General features: G+C 56.4%; 1 protein-coding gene across 3 annotated transcripts in view; it reads right to left on the bottom strand.

The window, feature by feature from the left end:
* The window catches only part of UNC13A (unc-13 homolog A), a 28433-nt gene extending 23431 nt beyond the window's left edge, over positions 1 to 5002 (bottom strand). For all 3 annotated transcript variants that reach the window (XM_090125920.1, XM_031604604.2, XM_090125921.1), the window contains exons 1-9: positions 4878 to 5002; positions 1860 to 1889; positions 1561 to 1660; positions 1185 to 1302; positions 874 to 997; positions 724 to 797; positions 589 to 643; positions 406 to 441; positions 105 to 315 (exon numbers count right to left, since the gene is read on the bottom strand). In XM_090125920.1, coding sequence (XP_089982046.1) covers positions 105 to 315; positions 406 to 441; positions 589 to 643; positions 724 to 797; positions 874 to 997; positions 1185 to 1302; positions 1561 to 1660; positions 1860 to 1889; positions 4878 to 4899 — 770 coding nt within the window. In that variant the 5' untranslated portion in view covers positions 4900 to 5002. The remainder of the gene's footprint in view (positions 1 to 104; positions 316 to 405; positions 442 to 588; positions 644 to 723; positions 798 to 873; positions 998 to 1184; positions 1303 to 1560; positions 1661 to 1859; positions 1890 to 4877) is intronic.
* Between the last annotated feature and the right edge of the window lie 15066 nt (positions 5003 to 20068).

Genomic DNA, 20068 nt, shown 5'->3' with positions numbered 1-20068 from the left:
TCCTCTTCCTCACCTCTCCGCCAACGCGATTTCCCTGCTGCCACCCCGCTGACCTTGCGGTGGGAGCAGCGGGTGCCGGGGGGGTTGCTGGCTACCAGGGCTACCTGATGGGCCGCTGGTCTGAGTAGTCCATCTCGTAGCTCTGCATGGAGTCGGTGTAGGAGTCACGGGAGCTCTGCTGCTGGTGCCTCATGGGGTATTGGTGCACCGAGGCGTTGGGCTGCGAGGTGGTGTAGTAGGGTGGGGGGATGCTGTTGCTGGTCTCGCTGCGGTAATCACTGTCCCGGTCATCCACTGTGCTGTCGGGATCATCGTCTGCAAGGGGATGCCATGAGCGGGATGGGGAAACCCCAAAACCACCCCCAGTGCGTCCCCATATGTGTGGGAGGATGTAGGGATACTCACTCTGCTGCTCTCCCCAGCCGAAATAATTCCAGTTGCCTACAAAGAAAAGGGGCAGAGGGGGGGGTCAGGGTGGTGGGGGGGCAGCACCAGGAGTTGCTTCTCCCCGGTGTGGTGGCACTGAGATGGGCTGGGGACAGTGCCTGGAAGTGGTCACGGTGGCATCAATCTGTGCTGTGCACTTACAGCACTGGGAGCCGTGCACGGGCAGTGGCTTCTCCTGCTCCTCCTGGAAGGCGTACTGGGGGGGGGACAAGGACATGAGGGCTGACTGCAGCCCCCCCAGCCCTGCCCAGCCCCCGTGCTGGGACCCCCCCTTACATCATCCTGGTCCCGCATGGCGTTGAGCTGCTCCAGCTTCTTTGCCCAATACCTCGCCTCCTCTTCGGGGATGTCTGGAAGGAGAGAAACCCCCATAGGTGCACAGCACACCCCCGGAGCACGGGGTTGGGGTGAGGGGGGGGCACCCACCCAACGGCAGCTCAAAACGGGTGTCCAGGAGGATGCGGTGGAAGGTGGGATCCTTAGTGCCTGAAATCTCATTGTCAGTCATAATCACCTGCGAGTCGAGGGTCAGCCATTCCCCAGGGCCCTCCTGTGGGAAAAGAGGGGTTGGGGGGGTCACTGGGACACCCCCAGCATCCAAGCGAGCCAAGCATCCCGCTGTGGGGCGTCACTGCAGAGCTAGTGAACATCCCTAATCAAGGAGTTCCACCTCCACGCAGCCACCCAGGGGGATGCCCCCATGTCCCTTGGGGGGCACTTTTGGGGGGGAGTCCTACCTCGTTGGACTGCCGGATGGTGCGCAATGGGATCCACACCGTCCCCACCATGGTGTCCCAAATCAGACCCTTGTTCCACACCTCCACTGTCAGGCCCAGGTCCAGGCGGTTGATCTCACTATGAAATGGGGGAGAAATTGGGGTCACCCCCTCCCCATTTTCCCCTCCGTCCCCCAGGGCTCAGATAGGGCTGGGATCTCAGAGGGAGCAGCAGGGGTGGGAGGACCCTGGGGAAGAGGGGAGCAGTGGGGTGGGGGGATCCCAGGGTCCCTATGGGGATAATGCAGGGAGAAGCATGAGTGGGGGGACCATGAGGTCCTTATGGGTTACAGGGAACAGTGGGGTAGGGGTCCCCACTGGGGTGGGGGGCACTCACAACATGAAGTCCTGCTCCCAGGCTGGCAGGTTGCCCCGCACTGCGATGGTGGTACTTTTGACATTCTGCACCTTCAGCGTCACATAGGTATTGAACTTCTCTGCGGGAGCAAAGCAGAGGGTGAAGGGACCACCCCATGCCCCCCCCCAACCCACACACTCCCTGCCTGTGACCCCCCCACAGTCCTACCCAGGGAACCCCTATCTCCACCCTCCCACCCCACACAATCCTGGTGATGTCCCCTGAGTAAGATTGAGCTTGGGGTCCCCTTGCTCCCCCCCCCCCCGATGCCCACTCACCTTGAGGCCCGTCAAATTTGGCCTTTTTAACTGTAGGGACATAAAGAGAGAATGAGGGGATCAGCTTACGTGGGGGCTGAGGATCCCCCCAGGGTACCAAAAGGTGGGGAGACCCCACGTCTGACCCCTCCCACCAATAAACCCCCTCACCCAAAATAACCCAAGACAGGCGATTCCAACCCAAAATGAACAGCTTTCCCCTGTTGATAGGGCCTCACCCCCTCCCCCTGCCCTCTCTTTCAGATTTGGGTCCACATGGGGAAATGGACCCCATTTAGAGGATGGGGTGGATGCAATATTGCAACACCCCCAGCGCATCCCTTGCACTGGGGGCCAGTCCCACTCAGCACCCCCACAGCAAACGATGCAGGGGGAACCCCACAGCCATTTTGGGGTGGTTTAGGGCGATTGTGTGCCTGCATCGGGGTGGAGGAGGCAGCAGTGTGCCACGGGCTGAGCACCAACACGAGGTCCCCGTCGGTGTCCCCAGAGCTGACAGAAGGGGATGAGACGGGCAGGGATGACACAGCACCTGCAGAACGGGGGAATGACGCCGATGCCAGTGGAAGGGGGGGAGGAACGGGGGGGGGGGGGGGGGACCAACGTGACCGAGGAGGGATGAAAATAGCCCTGGCGATAGCAAAAGGGAATTTGATTTCGGCGACGTGCCGGCACCGCAGGGGACACGTGCCTGAGGGGGACGTGGCACAGGGAGACTGAGGCAGCGGATGTGGCACAGCGTGGCACACACAGCCTGGGGAGGGGGGGTGGGAGGAGGCACACACGACTAGGGAAATAATTACGATCCCCATTGGGATCTCACTGGGGTGCTGCATCCACGGCCGGGACCCATCCGCCCTCCATCATCCGCTGCTCTGAACTGGGAGAGCAGAGGAAGGAAAAGCTCCAAAAATACCCGATGGGAACGAACCATTTCCACGCGGCTGTGCTGGCTGTCATCCGCGCCTTGGAGGCGTCCTGCTGCCACCATCTGCGGCTGCATGGCCCCCCCCCCACGTGTCCCCAAAGGCACCCCGGGGGGCTCTGCTTGGGGCGTGCAGCTTGGGCAGGATTTGGCCCCAGTGCTGCGGGGGGAGGGGATGGTGGGACCCTGAGTGGGACATGGGGACCCCCGGAGTGGGGTCAGGCTTTTGGGGGTTGTTTGTCAGTGGGGAAACTGAGGCAGAAGGCAGGGAGTGGGTGGGCAGTGGTGTGGACACCAGGCTGGGCCCATCTGTTTGTCCGTCCCACTGTCTGTCTATCCAATCGCTCACCCCTCTGTCTGTCCATCCCTCTGTCTATCTGTCCATTCAACTTTCTGCCAGCGTATCCACCCACCCACGCAGCCCTCTGTCCATCTGTACAACCATCCATCCCTCCATCCACCTGCCAGTCCGTCCATCCGTCCATCCATCCATCCATCCATCTGTCCGTCCATCCGTCTGTCCATTCGTCCATCCATCCGTCCACCTACCTGCCTGTCCACCCATCCCTCTGTCCATCTGTCCATCCCTCTGCCCATCCACCCATCCCTCTGCCCACCCATTCACTCACTGTCCATTCATCCACCCAACGTCCATCCACCTGTCCATCTGTCCCTCTGTCCATCCACCCCCCCCCCCATCTCCTCACTCATATCTGTCCCCCTGCCATCCGTCCATCTATCTGTCTCCCCACCCTTCTGTCTGTCTGTCTTTCCATCTGTGGACACCACCCTGCTCCCCTTTGGCGACTGTCACCAGGTCAAACCCACCCCCCACCCCTCCTACCCTTGGGTGCTGTGGGTGATTCTGTCCCTTGGGAAAGGCAAGGGACCCCTGTGGGGGGGGGTTGAGGGGGGGGGCACAGCCATGTGGGGACGTGGCACTTCCACCCCCGTGGCCCCAGAAATAGGGTGACACAAATCACAGTGCGGGGGATGCCACTTGTCACTCTCCTCCCCATAGATGTCACCGCCCTGATTGGCACTGGGAGGGAATCCCAGACTCTGTCCCCCCCCCCCCCTCCCAGTTCTTCCCAGTTTGGGTGAGTGGTTACTCCCAATTAGGCCCCCATCAGCACCTAACCCTAATCCAGGTCCCCCTCCCCCCCAGCATCACTGGGCTCATTGCCCACTCTGCAGTGGTGCATGGGGGATGAGAGGGAATTAGGGGCGGGGGGGGGGGTCACTGGGGGAGAAGGGGCTGGGGGTGTAAATGGGGTGGGGGGCATGTGGGGGAATTGAGGCTTTGGGGGGAGATAATGGGATTTGAGGATGGATGGGGGCTGCTTGGGGTGGGGAAGTTTGGGGGGGTGGGGACAGGTGGGAGGTTGGGGGTGTGGGGCTGGGAATGTGGGGAAGGGTTAATTGGGAGGGTGTAATTAGTGCAATTAGGGGTGAGGGAGGGGGGTGTTGTTGGGGCGTTTGGGGGATGTTTGGGGAAAGATGGGGGGATTTGGGGATGGATGAGGTGTGTGGGGTGGGAGCGTTGGGAATGGCAGGGAGGATGAGGAGGGGCGAGGTGGGGGGTGAATGGGGGGCGTGGGGGTGGGGAATGGGGGGGTCCGTGTGTGCGGTGTGGGGGTGGTTGGGGATGGATACGGGGTGGGGTGGGATGGGAATAGTGGGGAAGCCGCTTGATCTGGGGATAGCCACGGGGATGGGGCAATTTTGGGGCGGGGGGGCACACAGCTTTAGGATCACATTTAGGGCTCAACCCCCCCCTCCCTTCCCGGCACCGACACACTGAGCCGAACCGCAGCACCCCCACATCGCACCAGGGTGCGGCCCCCCCCAAACCCACCAAACCCTTTCCCCCCCCCACCCCCCCTCAAGTCCCACTCCATTCACACAACCCCCATTTTTATGAATGGAGCAGCTCTCTCTCCCCCACGGGAAAAAAGAAAATTAAAAAAAAAATCACCCGGCAGGGGGTGATGGTGGTGGTGGGGGTTCCTCCGCCAAGGGGGGGCCCAGCGGGTCTCCTTGCCGTGTGTGTCTGTGTAACCCCCCCCTTACCCCCCCCAATTTTGCCATACCTCCGACGCACAGCAGCGACATGATCTCCCCAAAGCTCCGCACGGAGCGCGTCCCGCCCCGGCGCTATGGGGCGGCCATTTCCTTCAGCACCACGGACAGCGCCCGTGACGTCAGTGCCCCCCCCCCCCCCCCTCCACCCCCCCCCACCGCCCGCCCCCGGGGCTTAAAGCGACCGAAACTGGGGGGGGGGGGGGGGGGGGGCATAGAGAGGGGTGTGGGTTTTTTGTGGTTTTATTTTTTGGTTCGTTTTGTTCTTTTTTTTTTGGTGTTTGTTTGTTTGTTTGTCTGAAAGGGGGGGGATTTGGCTTGGGGATTTATGGGATGGGGGGGTCATATAGAATTGAGGTGAGGTCTGCATGGAATGGGGGGTCCTGTCCGTATAGTGCAAGGGGATTCTGTTCTGCCCATATTATGGGGGGGTGTTGGGATGTCTGCCCATATCATACCAGTGGTGGTCTCGTCTGTCCATATATAACATAAGGGGGGGCTCCCCAAATAGCACCCAGGAGGTCTATTCTGCCCATAATGGGGGGGGGGGCTACCAATGTAACACCAGAGATGCCTATTCTGCCCCTATTACGTGGAGGGGGGCTGCCCGTATGTAACTGGAGGGGGGGCTCTATTCTGTCCATATAACGTAGGGAAGGTTCTGCCCCTAAAGCAGGGGTCTATTCTGCTCACATTATATGGGGGGAAGGCAGGGGGGTGGGAGGAGGGCTGCCCATATATTACCAAGGGGGGGGAGGGGGTCTATTCTGCCCATATAACACAGGTCCCTACAGAACCTGCATGGAGGGGGGGGTTCTGCCTGTGTGTTACTGGGAGTGGGATCCATTCCATTCATATAACATGGGGTGGGGGTCGTGCCCATATAACACAGGGGTCCTGCCCATACAGCACCAGGGGGGTCCTATTGTACCATATAGCACCAGGGGGGTCCTACTCCCCCCAATACAACCCCGGGGGACTCTCCTCTTCCCTTATGGCTCCAAGAAGGAGATTCTATTGTATGGCACTAAGGTGGGGAGGGGCGATAAATCGTCCCCCTCTTGCCCCCCTCCCCCACCCCCCGGGGGTCTCAATGTCACCTCCAAACATCACCTCCCAAAGGGACGCTCAGGGGCTGACAAGTGGGGTCTGTAGGGAGCAGCACCCCGATATCACAGTGGGGGGGGTCAGATGGGGGCTAAAGCAGAGCCCCAAACCCGATGCTCTCAGCCCTGGGGAGGACGTGGAAAGAGCAGGGGACAAAAAGGTGGCAGGGGGACGTGCCTTTGGGCAGGCCATCCCATAACCCCCACCCTGCTGGGGGGCAGCCCTCTGAGCACTGACCCCGATATATAAATCTTTGGGTTTGTTTCCAAACCCCAAAACCTTTTTTTGGATGTAGAGGAGCCTCAGCCAAAGAGGTTTGTTGGTCCTTCATCCTCCCACCCCCCCTGCCAAAAAAAAAAATCTGTCTTTGGGCCAAAACCAGAGAGAGAATATTACATTAAATCAAAACCAGTCTATTTCCAGGAGCAGAGCCCTGCAATCTGCATTTCCTCCTTGTGCTGCCACTCCTCATCCCCAGGTGTCAGCAGTGTCCGTGGGACTTATCACCCCAAAACTCCTCCAACCCCCCTTTACGACCCCAACCTGCCTTAACGCAGCTCCTATGAGTCCTGGACCTTCAAACCCAAAAATCAAAACCCGAAACATTTCCTAAGTGCCACCCTTCAGTCCCTCTGGCCACATTGCTGCCACAAACCCCCACGTCCCTACAGGAGCACTGCAGTTTTTGGGCTTCATCCCCTATAGAACTCAGCACAAAACACGGGTGGAACCCACAGGGACGCTCCCTGCCCCCACGTGTCCCCATCACAGTCAGACCCACGGCTGTGCCAACCACTGGGACAGCCTCTGGGTGACACCACGGTGACACCCACCCTCCTATGAGCCAAACCCCATCCGGGCCCAGCCCCCCACCCACTGCCCTACAGCCTCAGTGACTTTGTTTGGGGTCTGCGATGGCAGTGGGAGCGGGGTGGTAGGAAGGGATGGAGGCGGTGGGGACAGCGGTGCAGTGGCAGCTGTGCTACGATGTGACAGCCAGGACGTGGTGGATGGTGAGTGGGGGCAGATCGGGGGGAAAGTGCTCAGTTTTGGGGGGGGGGAAAGTGGGGTTTTGTGCCAAGGACTCAGCGTTAGGGCTGGGGTCACCCGCTCACCCTCTGGTTTGGGATGGCAATGCGTTCAGTGATGCCCACTGGTTTGGGATGTGGTTGGGGGGTGATACATTCATCAATGGCCGTTGGTTTGGGATGTATTTGGGGTCTGATGTGCTCACCAATGTTTGGGATGATGGTTGGGGTGCGACGCTCTCATCGATGCCCATTGGTTTGGGATGTATTTGGGATTTGATGTGCTCACCAATGTGGGATGTGATGTGCCCACTGATGCCCACTGTTTTGGGGTGATGGTTGGGGGGCGATGCTCTCACCATTTCCTGTTGGTTTGGGATGTATTTGGGGTCTGATGTGCTCACCAATATTTGGGATGTGGTTGGGGTGCAATGCTGTCACCGATGCCCATTGGTTTGGGATGTATTTGGGGTTTGATGTGCTCACCAATGTGGGATGTGATGTGCCCACCAATGCCCATTGGTTTGGGGTGATGGTTGGGGGGCAATGCTCTCACCACTACCTGTTGATTTGGGATGTATTTGGGGTTTGATGTGCTCACCAATGTTTGGGGTGTTGTTGGGGTGTGACGCTCTCACCGATGCCCCTTGGTTTGGGGCGATGGTTGGGGTGCAATGCGTTCACTGATGATCCCCATTGGTTTGGGGTGTTGTTGGGGTTTGATGTGCTCACCAATGTTTGGGGCATTATTGGGGTGCAGTGCTCCCACTGATGCCCATTGGTTTGGGATGCTGTTGGGATTTGATGCTCTCACTGATGTTTGGGGTGCTGTGCGGGGTGTGATGCTCTCACCAATGTTTGGGATGTGGTTCAGGGACGATGCGCCCACCGATGCCCACTGTTTTCAGATGGAGTTGGAGCGCGACTGTGCTCCGTCCCCTTGCAGAAGCCCAGATGCTGTAGGGCTGTTTTGGGAACTGATGGGCTGTGTTGATCCCTGCCATACAGGAAGCACTCGGCTGGCCCTGGCAAACCCTGGGGACATTGGGCTCCTCTGTCCCCACGCACCAAAATGGAGACGCAGGTGGTGGGGTGACGGCCCCATAGACCGGATCCCGCCTGACCCCACTGTGGGCGGCCGCAGCTCTCGAGGCAATGGGTCGGGCTGTTGTCAAAGGGCCGTAGGTGGAGGACGTTGGCCCCCCCGGGAACACGGTGCCCCTTCGCCCACGCGTCCCCTACTGAGGAAAGTGGGGCCTTTGAGGCAGCCCCCGCAGCCCATCGCTTCCTTGGCCACGCTGCCGGCGCGGGGGAGCCGGGTCGCGCCAGGACGGCGGTGACAACAATAAGGGACAGTGGGGACATGGGTGGGACTGGCCACATGTGAGCCATTTGGGATGACCCCAAAGTCCCCTTTGGGAATGTGCGTTATCTCAAACAGCACGGGGAGCAGAGGGTTGATGGGGTTTGGAGGGATGAGCTGTGATCCCGCGCCCTGCTCCCATCTCTCGTGGTGATGGATTGAGCAACGGAGCAGAAATTAATCAAGCTGGAGGTAGCAACGAATTACGGGACTAAAAATACTGCTGTGGTGCATCCTGGCGTGACGGCCCCGAGCAAAGCACCAGGAGCCCGAACACGGGCTGACATCCCATCCATCACCCCACATCCACCAGCACCACGCTGCAGAGCGGGGAGAGCTGGATGGGGCTGTCCTTGTGGGGACGTGGGGAGGTGGCGTGGGATAGGGTAGGGGTGGATGGGATGGGGTGGGGTGGGGTGGGGTGGGATGGGATGGGATGGGATGGGATGGGATGGGATGGGATGGGATGGGATGGGATGGGATAAGACGGGATGGGATGGGATGGAATGGGATAAGATGGGATGGGATGGGATGGGATGGGATAAGTTGGGATGGGATGGGATAAGTTGGGATGGGATGGGGTGAGGTGGGATGGGATGGGATGGGATGCAATAGGATAGGATAGGATAGGATAGGATAGGATAGGATAGGATAGGATAGGATAGGATAGGATAGGATCGGATCGGATCGGATCCCACCATGGGTGGGATGACACATCTGTGTTGGGATCAGATGGGATAGGTTGAGATGGGATGGGATGGGACTGGGACAATGTGGGGTGGGGTGAGGTGAGGTGAGGTGGAGTGGGATGGGATGGGACAGAACCTGATAGGATGGGGTGGAGGAGATAGGATGGACTGGGCTAGTTTGGATGGGATTATTGTGATGGGGTCAGATGCAATGGGATGCAGTGGGATGCAGTGAGTGGAATAGAATGTAATGGGATATGATGGGATGTAATGGTTTGTTATGAGATGGGAGGTGATGGGGTGAGAAAGGATGGGATGGGATGGGATGGGATGGGATGGGATGGGATGGGATGGGATGGGATGGGATGGGATGGGGTGTGATGGGGTGTGATGGAATGGGAAGGGATGGGATGGATGGGGTGGGATGGGGTGGGATGGGATACTATAGGATGGTTTGTGGCGGGATGGGGAATGATGGGATAAGATGCAGTGGGATGGGATGGGATACAATGTGAGAATGGGATAGGATGCAATGGGATCCAATGCGATGTGATGGGTTGCAATGGTTTGCTATGGGATTCAATGGGATGCGGTGGGATGTGATGGGATGGGATGCAATGGGATGGGATGGGATGCGATGGAATGGGACGGGATGGAATGCGATGGTATGGGATGGGATGCGATGGGGTGGGATGCGATGGGGTGGGACGTGGGGCAGGACCCTACCCCCTGGTTCCCAGCGGCAGACGCCTTGGGGCGCTCACGAACTCAGGCTCCGGCTGCGGGGCCGCACGTTGTGCTCCGCACGCCGCCGGCACCAGGTGGCAGCAGAAGAGCGCACACGGCCGCGCTCGGAGCGGCAGCGACCCGCAGCTCCGTGGCTGCGCGCTGCCCGGGGGTCCCGCGGTGACCCCGGGGGGCTTCGACACGTGGGTGCCGTTCGGGGCGGCTGTGGGATCGCACGCGGGCACGTGGGTGTGCTGGCGTGATCACAGCCGTGCAAACACACGCACACATACATGCGTGTGTGAGCACGTGTCCGAGTGTGCATTTGCTTGCAAACTTGCACGCTCGTGTGCGTGCACACCGTGATAACGTGCAGCCTCGAGTACACGCACGCACACACACACACACACACACACACACACGTCTGCACACCTGAAAGTGCACACGCAGAAAAGCACACAGCTGCAGGCCAGCGTGGGGGGTTGGGGTTGTTATGGGTTATGCATTAGGGTTAGGGTTGCAGTTGGTGTTATGGGTTTTGGGTTATGGGTTAGGGGTTAGGGTTGGGGTTAGGGTTGGGGTTGGGGTTGGGGTTATGGGTCATAGGTTATGGGTTAGGGTTGGAGTTAGGGTTATGGATTTTGGGTTATGGGTTGAGGTTGGGGTTGGGGCTATGGGTTATGGGTTATAGGTTATGGGTTAAGGTTGGAGTTGGGGTTTTGGGTTATAGGTTATAGGTTATAGGTTATAGGTTATAGGTTATAGGTTATAGGTTATAGGTTATAGGTTAGGGTTGGGGTTGGGGCTATGGGTTGTGGGTTATAGGCTAGGGTTAGGGTTATGGGTTATGGGTTAGGGCTGAGGTTGGAGTTATGGGTTACGAGTTGGGGTTAGGGTTATGGATTTGGGGTTATAGGTTATGGATTATGGTTGGGGTTGGGGCTATGGGTTATGGGTTATAGGTTAGGGCTGAGGTTGGGTTACGAGTTGGGGTTAGGGTTGGAGTTGGGGTTATGGATTACAGGTTATAGGTTAGGGTTAGGGTTGGGGTTGGGGTTATGGGTTTTGGGTTATGGGTTATGCATTAGGGTTAGGGTTGGAGTTGGAGTTAAGGGTTTTGGATTATAGGTTATGGGTTAGGGTTAGGGTTGGGGCTATGGGTTATGGTTATGGGTTATGGGTTAGGGTTGGGGTTGGGGGTATGGGTCATAGGTTATGGTTTAGGGTTAGGGTTATGGGTTATAGGTTATGGGTTAGGGTTGGAGTTGGTGTTATGGGTTATGCGTTAGGGCTGGGGTTAGGGCTTTGAGTTATAGGTTATAGGTTAGGGTTGGAGTTAGGGTTATAGATTTTGGGTTATAGGTTATGGGTTGGGGTTGGGGTTATGGGTTATAGGTTATGGGTTGGGGTTGGGGCTATGGGTTTTGGGTTATGGGTTATAGGCTATGGGTTGAAGTTGGGGTTATGGGTTATGGGTTAGTGTTAGGGTTATGGGTTATGGATTAGGGCTGAGGTTGGGGTTATGGGTTATGAGTTGGGGTTAGGGTTGGAGTTGGGGTTTTGGGTTTTAGGTTATGGATTAGGGTTGGGGTTATGGGTTTTGGGTTATAGGTATAGGTTAGGGTTGAGGTTATGGGTTATGGGTTAGTGTGCATACACTTGCAAACATACGCTCAGTTCAGTGCATGCATGCACACCCATGCATGCACACACGTGTGCATCCGTGCGTGCACACACACTCATGCACACAGCCATGCACAAACATGCACGCACGCGCTCACGTGCACCCACACGCATGCAAGCACACACACACACACGCACACACACGCTTGCACACGTATGCACAACCCTCCCCAAGGCTCCCTGTTAAATTGTACCCGGGCAGGTAAATAGAGCACAGGGCTGGGGGCCGCTGCCCGGGTGGCCGCGCCGGGGGGGTCACCCAGCTGCTAATGACCCACGGTCGGTGCCAGCTCCGTAATCCGTGCAGAGGTTCAGGACAAACTGTACCCGCGTTATATAAACCACCTCGCCTCTATTTATTTAATTCCCTTCTATTTATTTACGGCTCGGCCAATTGGAGGCGGGGGAGTGGAGCTGCTTGGGGGGCAGCGGGGCGCGTTGAGCTTTGGTGCCCGCGTGTGCGCGGCGTGTGAGCGTGCACCGCGTGTAAATGCGTGCACAAACGCGAGCGTGCAAACAGATACGCATGCACCGCCGTGCACCCTGCAGGGGCAGAAGCAAGGGGTGACACGGGGACACGAGGCCCCGCAGGGGACAAAGCCCAGGAAATGCTTGGGGTCCCCTTCCCGGTGCCACCAGCACAGGAAGCCGAGGGGAGCAGCTCTGCTCGCATTAATAACTGACTTCCTGCGGTTGCAGATTCACCTTCTGTGCTCGGTTGCAAACTTTGCCTTTGGTTCACGGCCCCCGGCGCTGTTTGCCATTAACCCAGTGATCCCAGTACGGCCCATGGGGCTGCGGGGGATTCTGTACCCATCCGTGCTGGTGCTCCTTGGGGTCCCTTCTGGCACTGTGGTGACGTCGGTCCTGGTGTCCTCATCATGTCACTGTGTGCATGGGGTTGGGGCTGGGGTTATGGGTTGTGGGTTAGAGTTAGGGCTGGGGTTGGAGTTGGGGTTATGGGTTATGGGCTATGGGTTATGGGTTATGGGTTATGGGTTATGGGCTATGGGTTATGGGCTATGGGTTATGGGTTGTGGGTTATGGTTAGAGTTAGGGCTGGGGTTGGGGTTGGGGTTGGGGTTATGGGTTATGGGCTATGGGTTATGGGTTATGGGTTAGAGTTAGGGCTGGGGTTGGGGTTGGGGTTGGGGTTGGGGTTATGGGTTATGGGCTATTGGTTATGGGTTATGGGTTAGAGTTAGGGCTGGGGTTGGGGTTGGGGTTGGGGTTGGGGTTATGGGTTATGGGTTATGGGTTATAGGTTAGGGTTGGGGTCATGGGTTAGGGTTGAGTTGGGGTTATGGTTATGGGCTATGAGCTATGGGTTACGGGTTAGGGATGGGGTTGGGGTTGGGGTTATGGGTTATGGGCTATGGGTTATGGGTTATGGGTTAGAGTTAGGGCTGGGGTTGGGGTTATGGGTTATGGGCTATTGGTTATGGGTTATGGGTTAGAGTTAGGGCTGGGGTTGGGGTTGGGGTTATGGGTTATGGGCTATGGGTTATGGGTTATGGGTTAGAGTTAGGGCTGGGGTTGGGGTTGGGGTTATGGGTTATGGGTTATGGGTTATAGGTTAGGGTTGGGGTCATGGGTTAGGGTTGAGTTGGGGTTATGGTTATGGGCTATGAGCTATGGGTTACGGGTTAGGGATGGGGTTGGGGTTGGGGTTATGGGTTATGGGTTATGGGTTATAGGTTAGGATTGGGGTCATGGGTTAGGGTTGAGTTGGGGTTATGGTTATGGGTTAGGGTTGGGGTCATGGGTTAGAGTTGAGTTGGGGTTTGGGGTTATGGGTTAGTACTGGCGTTGGGTTTGGAGTTATGGGGTATGGGTTGGGGTTGAATTGGTGTTACAGGTTATGGGGTATGAGTTATGGGTTAGGGCTGGGGTTGGGGTCACGGGTTTTGGGTTATAATTTATGGTTTGGGGTTGGGGTTGGAGTTATGTGCTGTGGGTTACGGTTGGGGTTGAGGTTATGGGTTATAGGTTATAGGTTATGGGTTATAGGTTATAGGTTATGGGTTAGGGTTAGGGTTGGAGTTGGGGCTGAGGGCATGGGTTAGGGTTATGGGTTACAGGTTAGGGTTGAGATTAGGGTTGGGATTGGGGTTGGAGTTAGGACAGAGTTTAGGGCTTAGAGTTAGGATTAAGTGTTAGGGTTAAATTTAAGGTTGCTATTAGGGTTCAGACTGGGGTTATGGGTTAGAGTTGGAGTTAGGATTAAGGTTGGGGTTCAGGATTAAAGTAAGGGTTAGTTTTAGGGCTGGAGGGGGGGAGGGGTCCACCCAAGACTCCCAGTAGCCTCCCAGTGCTCCCAGTTTGCAGCCAAACCATTGTGCTGGGCTGAACCCGACGGGCGCTGCCGTTTCCTGGTGCGTTTTCTTCTATTTTCCAAAAAAAAAAAAAAAAAAAGAGGGAGAGAGCGAGAGAAAAAGCAAACAAAATTCTTCTCCGACCAGTTCGGGTTGCTACGAGACAACAATGTGCTTTGCATGGGGCCTTAATTACAGAGCGGCTCTTAATAAGCTGAGAAATGAATGGCAATGCGTGGGGATCTGGCACTGAGCTGAGCCTTCCTTCCTCCCCACAATACCCTTAACTCTGCCCCCGGTGCCATGTGGGGGAAGAGCCCATGTGTCCCCACTGCTGGGTGGGGGGTGGGATTGGGGGTCGTCGTCTCTGCTACTCTTCTGGGCCCAGGCAGAATGGGGCAGAATGGGGCAGAATGGAGTCAGTGGGGCAGAATGGGGAGAATGGGACATAATGGGGCACAATGGGGCACAATGGGGAGAATGGCACAGAATGGGGCAGAATGGGGCAGAATGGGGCAGAATGGGGCAGAACGGGGACATGATGAGGCAGAATGGGGCAGAATGGGGTGGAATGGGGCAGAATAGGGAGAATGGCACAGAATGGGGCAGAATGGGGCAGAATGTTGGAGAGTGGGGAAAGAATAGGCAAAATGGGGCAGAATGGGGGGAGGTAGGAAAGAATGGGGGCAGAATGGGGAAAATGGGGAGGATGGCACAGAATGGGGCAGAATGGGGAGAATGGGATATAATGGGGCAGAACGGGGCAGAATGGTGGAGAGTGGGAAAGAGTGGGGTGAATGGGGCAGAATGGGGGGAGGTGGGAACAAATGGGGGCAGAATGGGGAAAATGGAGATGATGGCACAGAATGGGGCAGAATGGGGAGAGTGGGGCAGAATGGGGAGAATGGGGCAGAGTGGGGGGCGGTAGGAAAGAATGGGATGTAATAGGGCAGAATGGGGACAGTGGAGAAGAATGCCAGGAATGGGGCAGAATGGGGAGAGTGGGATATAATGGGGCAGAATGGTGGAGAGTGGAAAGAATGGGGCAGAATGGGGAGAATGGAGGTGAGTGGAGCAGAATGGGGAGAGAATGGGGCACAATAGGGGAGAATGCAAGGAATGGTGGAGAGTGGGAAAGAATGGTGGAAGGGTGGGACAGAATGAGGGGAGAATGGGGCAGAATGGTGGAGAATGGGAAAGAATGGGGAGAATGGGATTGAATGGGAGAGGATGAGGAGGATGGGACGTAATGGGGCAGAATGGTGGAGGGTGGGAAAGAATGGGGACAGAATAGGGAGAATGGAGGTGAATGGGGCAGAATGGGGAGAGGACGGGGCAGAATGGGGCACAATAGGGGAGAATGGGGAGAGTATGGGGTAGAATGGGCTCAGTGGGGCAGAATGGGGAGAATGGGACGTAATGGGGCAGAATGGCAAAGGGTGGGAAAGCATAGAATGTGTCAGAATGGGGAAAATGGGGGATGATGGATAAGACTGGGCAGAGTGGGGCAGAATGGGAAGAATTGGGCAGAATGAGGAGAATGGGGGCAATGGGGTAGAATGGGTCAGAATGGGATATCATAGGGCAGAATGGGACAGAATGGGGACAGTGGAGCAGAATGGCAGCAGTGGGGCAGAACGATACAGAATGGGTCAGAATGGGACACAATAGGGCAGAATGGGGCAGAATAGGGCAGAATGGGGCAGGATGGGGCAGAATGGGGCAGGATGGGCTGCGTGTCCCAGCAGAGCTCCCAGCATCACCGGAGCCATCCCCATTTATAAATAGAGTCGCAGCAGCTCTGCCTTCCCAGCACAGCCATGTGGTTCTCGTTAGGGGGATTAATTGGAAATGCTTATTTTGATTCGCAAAAAAAAAAAAAAAAAAAAGAGAGAGAAAAGAAGAAAAAAAAAAAGTGATTGGATTTTTCCAGGGCATTTTGAAAGGAAAAAAGTCTGAATTTAATTATCGCTCTTCCAAAAAAGCACCACGGGAACGCGGGTTTGGGGCCGCCTCGTGTTGGCTTCACACCCCTCCTGGCCCCATTTCTGTGGGGTTTTGCCCCAAATTGTGGCTTGCAGCATCCTGGCCCCATAGCAGAGAGGAGCTCAGGGGGTCTGGAGCCATCCTGGAGCAGAGGGGGCCCAATGTTGGAAGGGTTTTGCTTCATTCGATTGCTTTGTTTTGACCCAAATGGATTTTTTTTATATATATATATTCTTTTTTTTCTCGGGGAAAACATCATTTCCAATTACATTTCTCTGGGTTTCCATTGAAAAAAAAAAAAGAGAAATGAGAAGCAAATGCTGTCGCACGTTGGCGAAACGTGGAAAAATGTCTAGGAATAGTTTGGGCCAAATGAAAACAATTTCATCTCTTTTTCAAGATCGCTTTTTTGGATTTTTTTTTTTTCCTTTCTTTTTTTCTTTTTTTTTTTCATTTTTTTTTCTTTTTTTCCTGAAAAGAAACTGCAGCCGCCCCCCAAATGAACCCCTGGGTGCCCCCATCCCCCACATCTCCATCAGGAAAGCACCCGATAGGGTCCCCCCCAGCACCCAAAGGGATGTGGGGTCCTATGGGATGGGGTGTCCCCCCAACACCCAAAGGGATGTGGGATCCTATGGGATGGGGTGTCCCCCCAGCACCCAAAGGGATCCAGCAGGAAAACCAACCCCAGACCCACAGATCTGCCCCAAATGGATTGGAGTCGATCCATTTACCAGCATTTTGTGGGGCTCTTTGGGGATGCGACATTGGGATGATGGAGCACCTTTGGGGACCCGAAAGGAGGAGGAAGAGGAGGAGGAGGAGGAGGAGGAGGAAGGCCCAATGGCAGGAGGTGGGAGAGAAGCGGACTCTCTGATTTCTCTGCTTCCTATGCAACAAATCCCTCCCCAGGATACAAAGTCCACTTGTCCGGATGGCATTCCTGCCCGCAGCTGTGCGGGGCCATGGGCACACAATGCAGCCGTTGTTGCCTGGGCTCTGAGCTGGCAGCAGTTCAGGGTGGGCAGAGCTCTGAGCTCACATTGCTGCTGTTAACTCTGCCCGTCCTGAGCCGGGTTGGGAAATGGGCAGACGAGCTCAGAGAAGGATGGGAGTGGGGAAACTGAGGCACGGTGTGACGGGGTTGGGGTCCCTCGTGGGGTCCCTCGTGCCGTCTCTGTTTCCTCATCCTGCTGTTGTCTTCCCTTCAGGATCAAAGCCTGACCCCTGCATCCATCCCTGCATCCCTCAGGACGTCCCTCCATTCCTTGGGACAGTCCCTGTATCCTCCTGACCTTCCCCTCATCCCTCAGGATGGTTCCTGCATCCTTTGGGATCAATTCTGCATCCCTCAGGACCATCCCTGCCCCCTGGGACTGTTTCTATATCACTTGTGACCATTCCAGCATCCCTCGGGCCTGTCCTTGCATCCCTTCAGATCATTTCTGCATCCCTTGGGACCGTCCCTGCATCCTTCAAGCCCCTCCTCACATCCCATGGGATCAGCCCTATATCCCATGGGATCATCCCTGCATCCCTGGGGATCCTCCTCCACATCTCTTGGAACGGCCGCTGCATCCCTGCAGGGTTATTCCTACATCCCTATAAACTCATCCTATGAACCCATGGGATCACATCTACACCCCTTGGAACCATCCTATGGGACCATCGTGCATCCCTTGGGATCACCTCTACAACCCATGGGATCACCCCTGCCTGCCACGGGACCGTCCCTAAAACCACAGGCCCATCCTTTTGTCTCTTGGGACCATCCTTCAGGACAACCCCTATGAGCCATGGTATCATACCCACATCCTTCCAGGACCATCCCCTACAACCCACGGTGCATCCCTGCATCCCTCAACACCAACTCCACACCCCATGGGACCATCCCTTGGGATCAGCTCTGTAACCCATAGGCCCATCCTTGCATCCCTTTGGGACCACTCTGACAACCCATGGGATCATCCATTGGGACCAACCCTACGTCCCATGGGACCGACCCTATAACCCACCAGCCCACCCTTGAATCCCTTTGGGACCATCTGTACTACCCATGGGACCAACCCTACATCCCATGGGACCATCTCTTGGGACCAGCCCTACAACCCATGGAGCCTTCCTTGCATTGCTTTGGGACCAACCCTGCATCCCACGGGACCATCCCTACAACCCACAGCCTCATCCTTGAATCTCTTTGGATCCATCCCTACAACCCATGGGACCAATCCTAAACCCCATGGGACCATCCCTACAACTCCTTGGACCATCCCTGCATCCTTTCAGGACCAACCCTACATTCCATGGGACGATCCCTTGGGACTAACCCTATAACCTATAGATCTATCCTTGCACCCCTTCAGGACCAACTCTACATCCCATGGGACCACCCCTATAACCCCTTGGACATCCCTCCATCCCTTTAGGATCAACCCTATATCCCATGGGACCATCCCTTGGGACCAGCCCTATAACCCATGGACCTTTCCTTGCATTGCTTTGGGACCAACCAGCCCTATAACCCATGGACCCTTCCTTGCACTGGTTTGGGACCAACCAGCTCTATAACCCATGGACCCTTCCTTGCATTGCTTTGGGACTAACCTTATATCCCATAGGACCATCCCTTGGGACGAGCCCTATAACCCATGGACCTTTCCTTGCATTGCTTTGGGACCAACCACCCCTATAACCCATGGACCCTTCCTTGCATTGCTTTGGGACCAACCCTATATCCCATGAGACCATCCCATGGGACCATTCCTATAACCCACAGGCCCATCCTTGAATCCCTTTGGAACCATCCCTACATCCCACAAGAGCATCCCTTGGGACCAACCCTATAACCCACACCATCCCTGCACCCCTCCAGGACCATCTCTGTGCCCCCAGCCCCATACATCACCCCATAACGCTGCCAACCACCTCCCACTGACCCATCCCCACATTCCCAACGCCCCTCAGCTCCCCGTGCCCCATATGTTGGGAATTCACCCCCCACCCCACTGCCACCCCACGGCCCCAACCACAGCCAGAACCACCAAACCCGTATTTTTCCTCTCTCACCCGAGCTGCCCGGTGCTGCTCATAAAAAAAAAAAATAAAAAATAAAGAAATATAATAATAATAAGGACATGGAAAATTCTATAACATCCCTCTGCAGATTCTTGGATTGAGGTTTTGCTAATTCAAAGCAGAGCCCGGAGGGGGCGGGGGGAGGCGGATAAAGGCAGAATGGCAGAGCAGAAAGCGGCCCCGACCGGAGGAGATGGAATGTGTTCCTAAACGAAGCCCTCGTAGGGTTTCTGGTGTGGTCCCATGGGTCGGGGTGGTTCCTGCGTGTGTCCCTGCATTGGGACGTGGCCATCTGTGCATCCCTCGGCCCCAAACCTGTGTTGGAAATCCCATATCCTCACGTCCCTCCGCACCCAATGTGGCCTTACAGCACCCAGTCGCCCTATGGCACGCAGTTGGTCCTGTGGCACCCGGTGGTTCCATGGCACCCAATGGCCTCTGGTGGCATTTGGTGGCCCTATGGCACCCACCCAGAGACCCTACAGCACCCAGTGGCACAGCGGCACTCGGTGGCCCTATGGCACCCAATACACTGTGGCACTCGGTGGCCCTGTGGCAACCTGTGGCACCATGGCACCCAGTGGCATCTGGTGGCCATGCAAGACCCGGTGGCCCTATGACACCCAGCAGCACGATGTCACACAGTGGTACTGGGGCTCCTGGTGGCCCTATGGCACCCAAAGGCACCATATGGCACCCAACAGCACTCAATGGCACCCAGTGGTCCTATGGAACCCTGTGTCACCCAGTGGCACCCAATGACACCCAATGATACTCAATGGTCCCAGTGGTCCTATGGCACTCAATGGCACCCAGTGGCACTCAATGGCACCCAATGGCACCCAGTGGCACCCAATGCCACTCAATGGCACCCAGTGGTCCTATGGCACTCAATGGCACCCAGTGGCACCCAATGCCACCCAATGGCATCCAGTGGCACCCAATGCCACTGAATGATACACAAAGTCACCCAATGTCATCCTGTGGTACCCAATGGCACCCAGTGGCATCCAGTGGTACCCTATGGCACTCAACAGCACTCAATGTCACCCAGTGGCACCCTGTATCACCCAATGTCATCCAGGGGCACCCAATGGCATCCAGTGGCACCCAGTGGCAGCCTATGGCACTCAATTAAACCCAATGGCACCTAATGGCACCCAGTGGCACTCAATTGCACCCAAGGGCACCCAGTGGCACCCAGTGGCACTCTATGGCACCCAATGGCAT

The sequence above is a fragment of the Phasianus colchicus genome, chromosome 28, assembly GCF_987193195.1.
Source record: "Phasianus colchicus chromosome 28, bPhaCol1.hap1.1, whole genome shotgun sequence".
Lineage (NCBI taxonomy): Eukaryota > Metazoa > Chordata > Aves > Galliformes > Phasianidae > Phasianus > Phasianus colchicus.
This window is presented reverse-complemented; position numbering and strand designations above follow the sequence as displayed.